Genomic DNA, 13779 nt, shown 5'->3' on the forward strand with positions numbered 1-13779 from the left:
TTACATTCATTTAGGTTTAAAAAGAAAAGACCATGTACAGTGTCATAACAATGAAATCTTCCTCACACTCTGTCATTCTCTCTTTTAGACTTGGCGCCAATGTCTGGTTCCTTGAAACGTCCAGTGTCCTCCCATCAAATGCCTGGTCACCTTCGGGTTCTGCACAGCCCTCTAACATCCGGCTTGAACCCAGAAGGGATATATGTGTAGGAGGACAAAGGAAACTGACAAGGATGTCAGTGTTTCCCCTGCCAATTGGTTTCTCACTACCAACATAAAGGTAGCCGCTTGGTAACCTGTCCCCAGAAAGGTTGGCGCTAGCCAACTCCTCTCCTGGTCACTCCTAACCAAGGGTTGGTTAAATACTGGGACAAGACTACCTCAAGGATGTGACAGGACGTCCAGGTAAAATATACCTCAGTAATACTCCTGGGTATGCTCTGTCATGAATACAAATAAGAATACAAGATGATATGACATGAAGTCTTTGCGTACAAGCACTCCCAAGTAACCAACGTGGGACAACACATCACAATGACTGCTCTGACAATGAAGGAAAAGATGATGGGTGACCTTCCTTATTGCAGAGTTGGATACCTGGCCTCCTGAACAGAGATAGTTAAGATAGCAAAAGACATAAGCAAATGTGTCAAAGCATGGATGGTTGTCTATCTATGGATACCTTGGGTCTAGGTGTTGTGACATCATCATTGTCCTCATCTCTTAAGAGTATACAATTACTTTTACAATTTTTTATTTAAAGTAATACATTTGTAATGTAGCTACATTTTAACCATTACCATTTAACCACTATATACACATTAATTGGTTCGGTACTGTTTTATAAGAATGTTTGCATTTTGAAAAGTATCCCTCCAAACTAGAAATGTGGCTGTTGAAATCTGTGAACTATATCTTTGAAGAGTTCAGTGATTCTGTGGTGAATAAGTGTATTTTATCAAGTGTATTGATTGATGTTTGGACCTCAGTGAATCGTGGATGAGATGCCCCTAAAGGGACGAGTGGCTTTAAACGTTACTGTCCAGTGTTTCCAGATTTCTATTCAGTATGATCTATAATGATTGCTTTATGAGTGAAATAGTTTTTCTTAAATATAATGTTAATTAAATATTTAAAAATTCTGCTTTTCTGTGGTGGAATGGTATAGGTGTGCCCCAACAACAGAATATTGTGCGTATATGCCATTCAATAAAAGTATTATGAGTTGATTCCCGATTGGCCAGCTTATCCTCCTCCAAAAGTGTTTTCCTCCTCCAATTCATACTTTGGCCATGACTATGGTTTGGGATGAGTCAACAAAGTATGAGTGCACAGAATATTATTTAATTGTAATTTTCACTGGACAGTTACTTTACAGGATCAGTTTCTGAAGCATTTATTCAGAGTATTTTTCACATCTTTGGCACTCAGCTTACTTCAAAATGCAGGCAGGCTGTTTCTGCTCTGCTACGATTGTCAGTACACACACTATGCACAGCAATACAACCAATGGTTCAAGTTTTTTTTTTTTTTTACTGAAAAAAGTAGATGGTCGCTAATTAACTGTCCAAATGTTCTGAAATGTCAGTAACTGTCCATTGATATGCCATACATTATATGCAATGTCAATTATTGTTAATTGATATGTCATGCAACATGCATATGTTATAAAGCTAGATTAAATGTCAGTTCAAATGGTAGAATAGTACAAATAGTATACATTTTGGTCAATGTTCAATTTTATATCCATTGCTCAAGAATAAGCAGAATTGTTTTAATGTAACAGTATTTAATGAACCAACAGTGTTAGTTTTCTCTTTAATCTTGTGTTGAAAATATGACTATGTTACTTGGCCAAAAAGTTCATTCATTGGTAAAGATATGCGGCCAAAGATTAGAGGTCTTATTGCATGTATTTCCAAATAGCCATATCTGAATACTTATTCAAAGCTAAGTGATAGTAAACTAACTTTAGTCAGATCCTAAAAGGGAGTGTTTTTGACTCAGTGGAGGAATATTGAACATTAACATGGTCCCAGGTCCTGTATTCCGAAAGTGTCTGAGATTAGGAGTGATACAAGACTGTTTCACTGCTACTTATCTTTCTATAAGTTCTTAACAAGTGCCTTATACTCATGCTTATTCCTGCATATATACAACTAATGTCAAGGTTTATTCCAGATCTGACCCTGCTCTTTTCTACCCAGGTCCCAGATGTGTGTGCACAGTCTTGACAGCTCCTATAGCCATTTTTAATGCCAGTGATTATAGAAGCTGGCTAAGGCAGCAAAAACCGATCTGAGACCAGTCTAGCTATAATCATTGTGAGCAAGATGTTTATGGAAGAAACTGGTGGTTATTCCTGATAGAAGTATCACAGCCTATATACTTAACTTGATTGTATCATTTGTTTCGTCCTGAGAAGTAGGTGGCTGTGTAGCCATGAAGAACCCTTCTAGTTTCCGCTGGTTGGTTTTTGTCAGTGTTTAACATTGTTTTGCCATTGTGTTCTTTGCACTCCCATGATAAAAATATAAATTGTGCAAACAGTAGAGTAAGCAAGTTTGTTGATCATTGATAAAGATGAACAAACAATACTACATGAAAAGATTTAGCGATTTTGTGCGCTCAGTTAATTGGAACATTATTTCATACAAATACAATTGCTTTGGACTCTACCTCAAAAAGGTAGAGTCCTAAGTGATTTACACCAATGTTTTCAAACCATTTCAACAGCTCACCTTGCAAGAATAAAACAGACAAATCCAGAGGTTTTGGTGCAGGTGCAGCCAACTAGAGCACAAACTAACATTGTGACATTGTTATATATACTCATATGTAACTGAATGCATATAGTCCCCCTTTCATTATGTTTAAGGATATTGTATTACTGAAAGAGCTACTTGTGGCCTCTAAGTGTCTGGCTTCTGGCAGAGGCAAACATGTTTTGGGCTTTAATATCCAGGTAATGGGTATGATGCCGTAAGCAAAATAGTACCCCATCAAATATCCTGTACAATATTCCCTAAACCAGGGTTTAATAACCCTCTCCTCAGGGACCGTCAGTCATTTCACATGTGTTCATCTTAACTAACACCTGATCCAATGAGTCCAGGGCTTGGTAATATTTGACTAATTCAACTACGCCTGCCAGTTTAGGGCTACAACAAAACATTAGAAACGTCTGGCGGTCCCGGAGGAGTGGGTTGGGAAATTCTGCTCTAAATTAAACTCTCACGGTAGGTATTTGGGTTATTTTCCTAAGAGGATCCTTCCCAATGTGTTCTCTAACTCAAATGTTTTTTTGGATTTTCTTTTAAAGGCCCTTTGTCTTGCAAGGTGAGGTGTTGGAAGTCGTTGAAAACTGAGGTGTATATAATACCTTCATACCTTCTTGAAATAAAATCAATTGTACTTTTTAAATCTCTTTGAGTAAGTTGTATTAGTACAAAATAATGTTTCTCTTGGAGTACATTGTAGCTCTAATTGAATAATAGAGAGCATATAGTATTTTCTTTTTCATTACCAGTAATGTACACTTTCTCACCTCAATATGGATACAGTTTATTTTAAATATTTCTGCCTTAATCCACAGAAAATTTTTGAGAAATGTATGGCTACAACTGGCTGCTGATGTGACATGGATTGCATGATTAAAATAAAATGATATGAAAAATGTTTGTCTTATACAAGTTTGTATGTGACTCGTGTTTTTGCACACAGGTCCAATAGGGAGTACAACAGAGATGTGCTATTTACACACAACCAAACTGTTCTGCTCTCTCCACCCAACTCGTCTTCTAAGTCACTTGGCTCTGTCATAGCCACACACGGTTTCTCCTATCATTGCCATGCTGATAATGCTCAACTACATCTCTCCATCCCCTTTTTGACACTTAGACAGTGGCACACATCTCAGCTTACACGGCTGACCTGGCCCACCACCTTAAACACTACCTGGTCATGACAGAGCTCCTCTACATCCAGGGGAAGGCCTTTCTGCTCCAAGACCCCGTCACGGCTGACAAGTCCACGTTGTCAACCTCAGAGAGTGCATAGAACCTTAACGTGACCCTGGACAACCACCTGTCATTCTACGAAAACATCAAGACAGTGACTCACCCGCAGGTTTGTGCCCTACAAAATGCATACTGTAGAGTACAACCTTACCTCACACAGGAAGCGATGCAGTTACAACCTTACCTCGCACAGGAAGCGATGCAGTTACAACCTTACCTCGCACAGGAAGCGATGCAGGTACTAATCCAGGCACTTGTCATCTCATGTCTGGACTATTGCAACTCACTGTTGGTTGAAGTCCCGGCCACCAAACTCCTGCTATAGAGTGCGGCATCCCATTGAGCGTTAAACTCCCTCAGTTCTCCCATGTCAGCCCACTCCTGTGCTGACTCCACTGGCTTCCAGTTAAAGCTCCATCTGCTACAAAACCAGGTTGCTTGACTAGAGAACAACCACGCTCAAACCCTACATCCTTACCCAGACTCTTCATTCTGACACTTCTGGGCTATTGGCCATTCCGACCGGGTGGGAAGGCTGCTCCAAATCAGCCCAGGCTATTCTCTAGCCTTGCAACCGAATGTTGGAACCAGCTTCCGCTTGAGGCTAGGATAGGAGTCTCTGCCCATTTTCAGAGAGCATCTGAAATGCTACCTTTTCAAAAAGCAGATCAAAAACCTAAACAGCCACCCCTGCCAAAAAGCCTTTGTGAACTGTCTATTGCTACAGTCATGTGAAAAAGGTAACACATCATGCCAAGATCAAAAGAACTATCTGATGCCCTAAGAAGAAAGATGAATAATGCGCATTAATCTGGGAGGGGTTACAAAGCCATTTTCAAGCAATTTGAAGTACATCACTCTACTGTCTGACGGCTCATCTACAAACTGAGAAAATTCCAGACCACTGGAAATGTACATACGACAAATTCAACCCAAGAGCTGACCAAACAATTCTGTTAGAAGTCTCTGAGAACCCTAGGGTAACATAAAGGGATCTACAGGCCTGTATTGCCATAATCAATGTTGATATGCATGAGTCAACTGAGGAAGGAAGAAACCCCTACTCTCATAACAGAATATCAAGACAACACCAAAGATCTAGACTACTGGAACAATTTGCTCCAGACAAAGGTGCAGTTATTTGGCCACAATGCCATCATGGTGTCAACCATGAATTCCATACTGAACCAGAGAATTCTTGAGGAGAAAGTGAAGCCATAATGGAAAAGCTCAAAAATCAGAAATGGAAAGTTATGAAATAAATAGTACTTTTTTGAGGACTTCTTGTTTGAGACAGACTCGCTGTCATATACTCTCCATTTCTTAATAAAAAAAAATTATATAAACGTATAAATGTCCCCTTAAACGTGAAAGTCCACAAATACAAAATAATTGTTTTAATCGGCCTATAGTATTGGCACGCACTTTATACATAAATGACAATGATTAAAATATAAACAGCATTCTGGTTCCTTTTTCAGGCAAAAGAGCCGCCTGGGACGTCTGAGAAAGGCTCCTTTAATGGAACAAGTCATATTACATTTGTTTCCTATTGCTAACACACTAAAATGACCTGCACAGCACAATTATTTAAACAGACACACAGAGAGCAAAACCTCTTCTCAAGTCTCCAAAAGTCTTAACACATGTTCTGCTTTACACACAGTTTGCAATTCAAAATGACACTTTTTAAATGCACTGAACACGGTTCTCTGCATAAGACACAACAATCTGACAAAGTCACATGTTTGCCATTTCAAAACACTGCCATTCTAAATGACACTACGTGAGCTAATTGTCCAATACATGTGCCACCTGGCCAAACACCTCAATGGTTAATTGTTACCACTTCAATCAGGAAGTAAACACTATGAAAAGACCACAGATGAGCACCATTTTTTTTACAACAACAATGAAAGATGTTGCAGAGAGAGGAAGAGGAAGAGTGAGAATGAGAGGGGGAGGAAGAGTGAGAGGTAGGGGTAGAGCTGGTAGAGGAATTCAAGGCCAAAGAAGACAACAACTTTCAAATGAAATCTGAGCAACCTTAGTTGATCATGTCATCAACCATGGGCTGACAATGCGAGTGGCTAGACTTTTTTCTATATATTTTTTCTGGACATTTTCTCTGCCATTTTCTTTTTCAGTTTAATCTTTTTTTGTGAGCATATTTTTGTTCAGTCCAATTGTAAATATATCTGCTGTGCATATGTTGCACTGACTTGTTTGGTGACAAATAAAAATAAAGGTTTAAACAGCATTTGTGTATCTGTAAATATGTATGTGCATGTGAACAATCTGAAGAATTTTGCCAAAGTATTAAGTATTATGGCAAAGCATACTAGAGATGAGAGTGCCTTTCATTATGCCCAACAGTGTGTAGTTGTTTAGACAAAAATCTGGTAATATGAATGAAGTATGCGCCATTTCGTGCAGAAGTTTGATTTTGATAATGCTATATGTAGTTTTGGTTGCAGTGCTTAATTTTACAGGGCATATGAGGTATTTTGCAGTTTGGTGTGTGGTTTTATGAATTGTGTTAAGTATTTTGATAAAACCAGCCTAGTTTGCAAAATGTGTTTTAGCAGTTGGAAAAAACTGTAACACATCCATCTTGATGAACATAGTCTAATGTGCGATTTGTCAAGGGCTGCTTAAGATGTTACTGCACCTTTGTTAACATTGTAAATTAAACATTCCTGAGTAGATACCGCGTCTAGCTCGATTAAACTGCTGACTATTCAATTTACTATTCAGCATTTAGGCCTATACGCAATGCCTGCGTATGCCACCCATGACCCCAAAAAGCTGTCTTGCTTTTTTCTGGGTCTTCCCATTACACTACATTACATGTATTAGACCAGCAGATGTCGCCAGCGTGCGTTGTTTCGAGCGTTTCAAAACAGTGAATCCTTTTTTGCTGCAATTGTTTTGGTTGGCTCGCAGTTTCGGAAAGCTTTGTTTCTCCTCCCATCACTACTTTGGGACCTCCCAGAGACAGATGTATTTAATCACACCTTAATTGCACACAAGTGGTGTCAATTCAACTAATTGAGTAACTTCTAAAGGCAATTTGTTACAACATAACTCATTCAGGTGTGTCATCACAAATAGGCTAAATAGTTATGGAATAATAATTATTTTTTTTTATTTACAATTAATAAAAATAAAAACACTTTGACATTCACTTTCTTGTGTTACATTTTTGTAACATTATAAAATGTGGAAAAGTGAAAGGGGGGTGAATACTTTTAAGAATAGCTATATGTTTACATATATTTTGTCTCCATTCCATCACTGACTTATTTATTTTTACATTGTCTTTTCCAAAACGATTTAAGAAACCATTGCAGAATTTATTGAGTCTCTTTGATCAAACAAATTGCAGACTGATCTTAAGAAACTTCAAGTGTAAACAAACCTACGACTACAACCATGGTAATACCGTTTAGGGGTTTGCTTTCACCCTGCAGAGTTTGCAATGTGCAATAAAGATCTATAATAAAGACACGGAGTAAACATTGCTATGCCTCCGTCCAGATAAGATCACTTGTTGGAGTACCTTAGCGATTTCATGTTGTAGTCCCTCAGGGATTTAGATGGGTACTGTTTCTCGGCCTCACCACTAGATGGTACTATGAGTCCAATAATAATCAAAGCCCTAAATATACAACTGGAGAAAGGGGAAGTAATGAGGAAGTAAAAACAATATTAACCAAATTGAAGACTGTTTGTTTAAAAATGATTAGTCACGCAACATAAACGTTGGACTCATTTGGAATTTCAAACAGATGTCTGGTTAATGAAGGGTTTTAGACTGAGTTCAGCCACAGATGTACATTATATGGGGATAACTTAATTTAATTAGTTATATAAATTCTACAGTTATAACCCTCTTTATACAATAAACTCTATGTTGCTTTAGACAAACCTGTCAAACCAAATGTCTTTGCTCACAGGGTAAGCTTTGCCAGTGAGTAGCGAAAAGTGTTCAGAGTATTTCAGCTAGCGGACTACTTCTCCATTAGGCCCTTATATGCAGAGCTATACTGATATAGGGAAGACTGTGTCAGTGTTGTGCTCACCTTGACTGGAAATTAAGTAGGAAGTGATTGGAAATCAGCTCCTTATTCTCTGGTCCAAATCGCTGACACAACTTTGAATTTAGGGATCAATTTCAACTAATTAAAGCAAAACAACCTGGGGGAAAAGTTACAAATGTAACTGGGTTAACTACCCAAAAAGAATTAGCACCTGCGCTTATGCCAGGGTCATCATCAACTTCACTCTGGTGGATTTGAATCAATCAAAGCCTGGGTGTAACTAAGCATACCTCATCATTCTGTTATCACATGATACTAGCTATAATCCTTTGCTTACTGTACATTCCAAAGCTGATAGGGAACTAGTAACACCACATGTTAGCTTGAGGGCTTACATAGAAGGGCATAGAGTACCAGTTCTTCACACCTGTTGTTTTTGGAGGCCCTATTAACTATTTATACCTCAAATATTGGAAATAACTTGAATTTTTCTCCAACAATTCTATGGCTGCCCCAACAGAAGAATAATGTTTTCTTGTAAAAACACTTCTTAGTCCCATGTAGAAGCCTCCATGGAATGGGCTCTAGATGAAAACCAAAATGTTTCTGCCTGGAAAAGTTATACCTGGATCTCAACCATGGTTAATCGAAGGGGTGGCAAAATAACCCTTTTTGGAAGATTTTTTCTGAACATGTATGTGGAGGTGTAGGGAGACCTTAGGGCCCAGGGGATAGTTTACAAGTTGTAGTTCATTATCAGTATCCAACAATCATTGGAGACAACAAAGGTGATGTTTGTGATTGTCTCTAGCGTGCCTTCTATCTATGCAATCATTAGTTATAGGGGTTGATTTCTGAAGGAAACAATCTCATTTGTGATTATAAAACACATCACACATCTGAATAGTTTTTGGTGTGATATTTATTTTACAACTTATCAGCAATAATTTAGAACAGCATATGTTTAATGAATGTGCAACATTTGCTCAGTTAAAGACGCACTGTGGGATCTTAAGCAAACCAAATTTATATGGTATCATGGCTTATGTAGTACCCAATTAGATGGTGAAGTATGCAAAAAACAGGGACCCATTTTGGCTCAGAAGGACTAATTTCACAACTACTGACTGAAATTTGTTCATAGAAACTCCACAGTACATCTTTAAATGTCCTATTAAATCTATTTCACTGGAGCGTTACAGATGGCGTGATAGAAATGTAAAACACATTTCTGATTGAGCCGACATGCAGTGTTTACCATGAATGCTGTCTCTGCATACATTGCCTTTTAATTTAAATCACACTGCAACGCTGAACCTCTGTGATATGGATTGAATAGAGCCCTTAATCTTTTTTTTTATCCTTTGATTTCCTCTACAACATTGACATCGGACACATATTCCATAATATATTCACATAACTATTTACACACATGCCACTTTTGATGACAGTTTTAAAACAGTGGATTTGAGGCAAGAGCTGCTGAACATAAGCGACAAAAAAATAAGCAATACTGGTTAAGCAAATTGTCTAGTAACACACAAGGAACTCAAAACACATTATATACACCACAATATTAAAAAAGACTAGAATGGAGGACATTATTAAAACTATTTGTCAGTGGACCACAGTAACCTCTCCAATTATACACCTGTGGCATATCTGTATGTATGTATATGTGTTAACAATGTGATATGTACGTGTGTGTATGTTAACAATGTGATAGTAGCCATAATTCTTCATTCAGAGGCTGAGTATTACTCGTTTACATAGCTTTGTGAGTGAAATAAGGCTTATAACCCGAAATGAGATATGATCAGTATATCTTTTACCAGTGTGCTTTGCACAAGATTACTAAAAAGTCTCAATATCTGTAGTAGGCGGTACTTAGTTCTTAAAACACACAGTCTGTACACTCAGGATTCTGGAGTAAAGTCTCTGTCCTTTAGTTAAGTGACATTCTTCAAGAAAAATATATATATAAAAATATATACAGTGATGGACTAGAATTGTTGGAAAGTGTTAGGAGGGAACCAGGGATTTTTCAAAGGCAGAAAAAAGTGCACTTTATCTCTCAAAGAGTAAAGAACTACATGTTTTATACATACAAACTTCCAGAGCTAAGAAACACAAAGGTAGTTACATTCAATATCAAATTTCTATAAGGTGCAATCATACCTATTATAATGTTGAAGTTACAGGTCACACAGCATCTCTCATTATATTTTTACAGAGATGCCAAACAATCAGGAACATAATTGTAAATTGTCATAAAACAGCATCTTCCAGTGTTGAAAGTTTACTTTCAACTTGCCAAATATCATCAGAAAAATAATGTTTTAGGTAGTGATTGAACGTTCCAAAAACATAGAGAATGGAAAATGTATCGGCATGGAGAGGGAGTTACATACTTTGTAAGATAAGTAAGATGATTGACTGACACCATCAGCTTATCAATATCCAGGGAGGACATCTTGGTTTGAGGTAGGCCTGTCTAAGCAACTTTCTTAAGCAATTCATACACTTCATGGGCCCATTTAATGCATAACTATGTACAGTACCATTGATCAAACCACACCTATCACAGTCATAGGCATACTGTAAAGACAGAGTCAGCAATCTTGATTAGAAACTTGGTAGAGGTCAGCTGCAAATGCATACATCCAAAAGTGACAGGTAAACTATACTTGATTGGGGATCAAAGGGCAATATTGCGCATTACAAGCAGATTGTTTTATCTCATGTTTAAAGGTTGTGTCACATGAAAAACTCCAGCTCAATGTACCCTAACAATTGGCCTGTATTGTTTTTTTTAGTGTCAATCATTGTCGATTATCATTCTGATTAGTCTCGCATTAAGTGCAAAAGGCACACACTGTCTCAACTTCCCACTGCCTGACCAAGACGCGAGAAATTCCAGTGTGAAACTTCTTTAATGTAGCTTTAAAAATTAAGAGGGAAAACAAAAATAACATTAAAACAGACTGTCAGAAAATCCTAAACAAGATAATGATGAATACACATCAAAGTAACATTTAGCATACACTGATACATAAATTAGCTACTTTTTACAAGCAAGAAAGTAAGATCTCAGAATGTCACCTTTATTAGAACTATGTAGGCCTAAAGTTTTCATTGTCTGGTGAATCGTCTTCCAATTCCTTATCATCGTCATCATAATCATCATTATTCTCAGCGTTGTCCTTCTCTTCGGGTGAGCCCGGCTCTGCCACGTTTGACATATCACTGTCGTCGGAAGGAGAGTCCTTATTGCCTGAACCGAATACAGAGCTGTTCTCTGTTGACATACCGGAGAAAACACCGGCTGCTGCGGCCGCAGCAGCAGCTGCGTGTGTGTTGAGGCTGGGGTATATCCAGGGAAACGGGGAGGTGAGTGCCGCTGCTGCAGCAGCTGGGTACACAAACTTCTCTAAGTTACTTTTGTCGAATAGGGGCATGTAGGACGCTGCCGCTGAGGGATTGATGAAGTAAAAAGGCATACAAAAGGGAGTCTGCTGTCCCACGCCAGTTATTCCCATTAACGAGTTCATAAAGGCCAGATCAGGTCTGGTGGTGGTGTCTGCGCCCGTTGTCCCGTTTCCAGCCCAGTTCATCTTAGATTTTTTGGCAATGCGGTCATCCCCGAACTCCTGCTTTATTTTTACTGCCTTGGTTCCCTGCGCTTTGTTCCTTTCACATCCTTTATTCCCATCGCTCTTTTCCGCCTCGCCCCCGTATCCACTGTCTGTGTCTGTGTCATTCTCGTTAAGCTCCCCATGGCTCCTCTGTATGACAGATACGCGGTCATGTCCCGCTTGGCTGTCCAACTTTTGGCCACCATTGCGCTCCTGCGCGTCTCCTGCAGGTAGCTGGGGATGGAGCAGTGGCGCACCCGGCTGAAACTGCGCGGAGACTTTGTGCAAGTGGCTGATGAGCTGCGCGCACCGCTGCTCTCGTGTATTCCAGTTCTCGAACTTGTTGAGGTACTGCAGGACCTCCTTAGCACACGCTTGGAACCCCGAGTGAAACGCATCCAAATCTGGGTGAATGGATGTCTTCACCGATCTATCCCCTGCAAAACAAATTAGATATCAATACGCACCAGCTCAGAAACTGCACAAGTTAGATAACTTTAATTGTAAGCATTTGTAAAAAAATAAATAAAAAACAACATTCAAATCGAATTTGATTCCGGTCATAACATAGTTCACGCTTTAAAATCTAGATCTAAACCCAAATTAGCGTTTCTGGCATGTGATCAGAAGTTGAACAGTCATCCGAGATTAAGCAACAATTTACCATTCTGCAAAGCGACGATCTTCTGGTGTTGTTGCTCAGTTACTGCAGTCAAAGCGTGTAAATGCTTCAAAGTTAACTCGAGAACAACAGCCTTCTCCAAATGCCCAAGCGTCTAAAATTGGAAAGATTACATTTCATAACTCAACAATAATTTAACTAAAAATGTAATTAAGAACATATATTATGGAGCATTTTATATCCTAATTATAGAAGATTACCGTGAGTTTGAGATGTTCGGGTAACAAATCCTTAAGCTGTCCGATACATTCGTTGATTCTGTCTCTCCTCTTCTTCTCTATCAATCGGTGTGGTAACTTGTATGCGTCCTGGGAAAGGTGAAATAAATGTTATTAAGATCAAATCCAGGAATAACGCATTAGTTGTTACCTATCAGAAATGTACAGAGCTACAAGCAAAACATTATGATAGCATACCCTTACCTTGCCATCTTCGCGCTTCAATCCTCTTTTCGATTTACACATATAGAGTGAGGAGTATTCCACCCTGAAAAATGTAACGGGCATGTTAGTTATACAGCTATATAGATATAAAAGGTTGAACGTTATGGTTAATTGACTGAGTCCATATCGCACAGAAAATGAAATAGTTACCCTAAAAAATCGGCATGATCCATAAATTGTCTGTCCTGCAGACGCGGTATTCTTTCATCCATAGTTAGGCTCCTGTTGGTATTTCTCTGTCGTTACAATGTTCGTAATTCCAAAACTAGGAGACAGAAGGTTTGGGAAGATGATGCAAAGGCGAGCGTTCTCGATAGTGCTGCACTTAAGACTGATTTCCTGAATTGCCTCTTTTCGAGCCGTTTGTGCGAGGTTGCACAGCGCACGCGCGCCCCCAGTTAGAACAGCTCACGTGTAAACTGCACCAGCACAAAGTCAGGTAAGACCTTTGCTAGTCCCGGCCTTGCACCCAGTACGTGACTGTCCGTTATTATAGCGATGCAAATTTGGACTGTATGTACCGCACGATGGTGGAGTTGACATTTCATAGTGAAACGACTGAAAGAACAGTTTATTCAAGCGTATGTCCGTTCTGCAGGTCTACAACATTGACAACCTAGAGGTTAATTTGAAGCAAATGCGGTGGTCAGATTTGGCACAGCTGACTTTAAGCGTGTGTTCGTGCGCGTGCGTGCAAGGTAGGCTACTTATCACTACGCGCACCGGTCATTAGCTCTTCTGCCAACAGCTCTGAGGTGCGTTTTCAGTAACCATGGCACTGACTGTGTGCTCCAACACGTGCCGCAGTTTCTTATGCCCTCCCGCCGGTCGAGTTGACAACTTATAATGAAGACTGTGTCACTGTGCTAGAGGTAAGGTTTCACAAACACGTAAATTATTGTTAGGTGAATAAATAAAGTGAACGTGTAAATGAAACCGAGGAGAAACACATAGGCC

General features: G+C 39.1%; 2 protein-coding genes across 2 annotated transcripts in view; one reads left to right on the forward strand and one right to left on the reverse strand.

Annotated features, from left to right (window-relative positions):
* Positions 1-3407, forward strand: part of LOC105022137 (ras association domain-containing protein 8) — a 31128-nt gene extending 27721 nt beyond the window's left edge. Inside the window, exon 6 of the mRNA XM_010890300.3 lies at positions 89-3407. Within this exon, the coding sequence (XP_010888602.1) occupies positions 89-210 (122 nt within the window). The 3' untranslated portion in view covers positions 211-3407. The remainder of the gene's footprint in view (positions 1-88) is intronic.
* Positions 3408-8966: 5559 nt separating this feature from the next.
* Positions 8967-13356, reverse strand: bhlhe41 (basic helix-loop-helix family, member e41). The gene is made up of 5 exons (XM_010890301.3): positions 12973-13356; positions 12802-12865; positions 12580-12687; positions 12362-12473; positions 8967-12134 (listed from the first exon to the last, which is right to left on the reverse strand). The coding sequence occupies exons 1-5, from the start codon at positions 13032-13034 to the stop codon at positions 11176-11178; spliced, it is 1305 nt and encodes a 434-aa protein (XP_010888603.1). The 5' UTR covers positions 13035-13356; the 3' UTR covers positions 8967-11175.
* Between the last annotated feature and the right edge of the window lie 423 nt (positions 13357-13779).

Source organism: Esox lucius, chromosome 19 (assembly GCF_011004845.1).
Source record: "Esox lucius isolate fEsoLuc1 chromosome 19, fEsoLuc1.pri, whole genome shotgun sequence".
Lineage (NCBI taxonomy): Eukaryota > Metazoa > Chordata > Actinopteri > Esociformes > Esocidae > Esox > Esox lucius.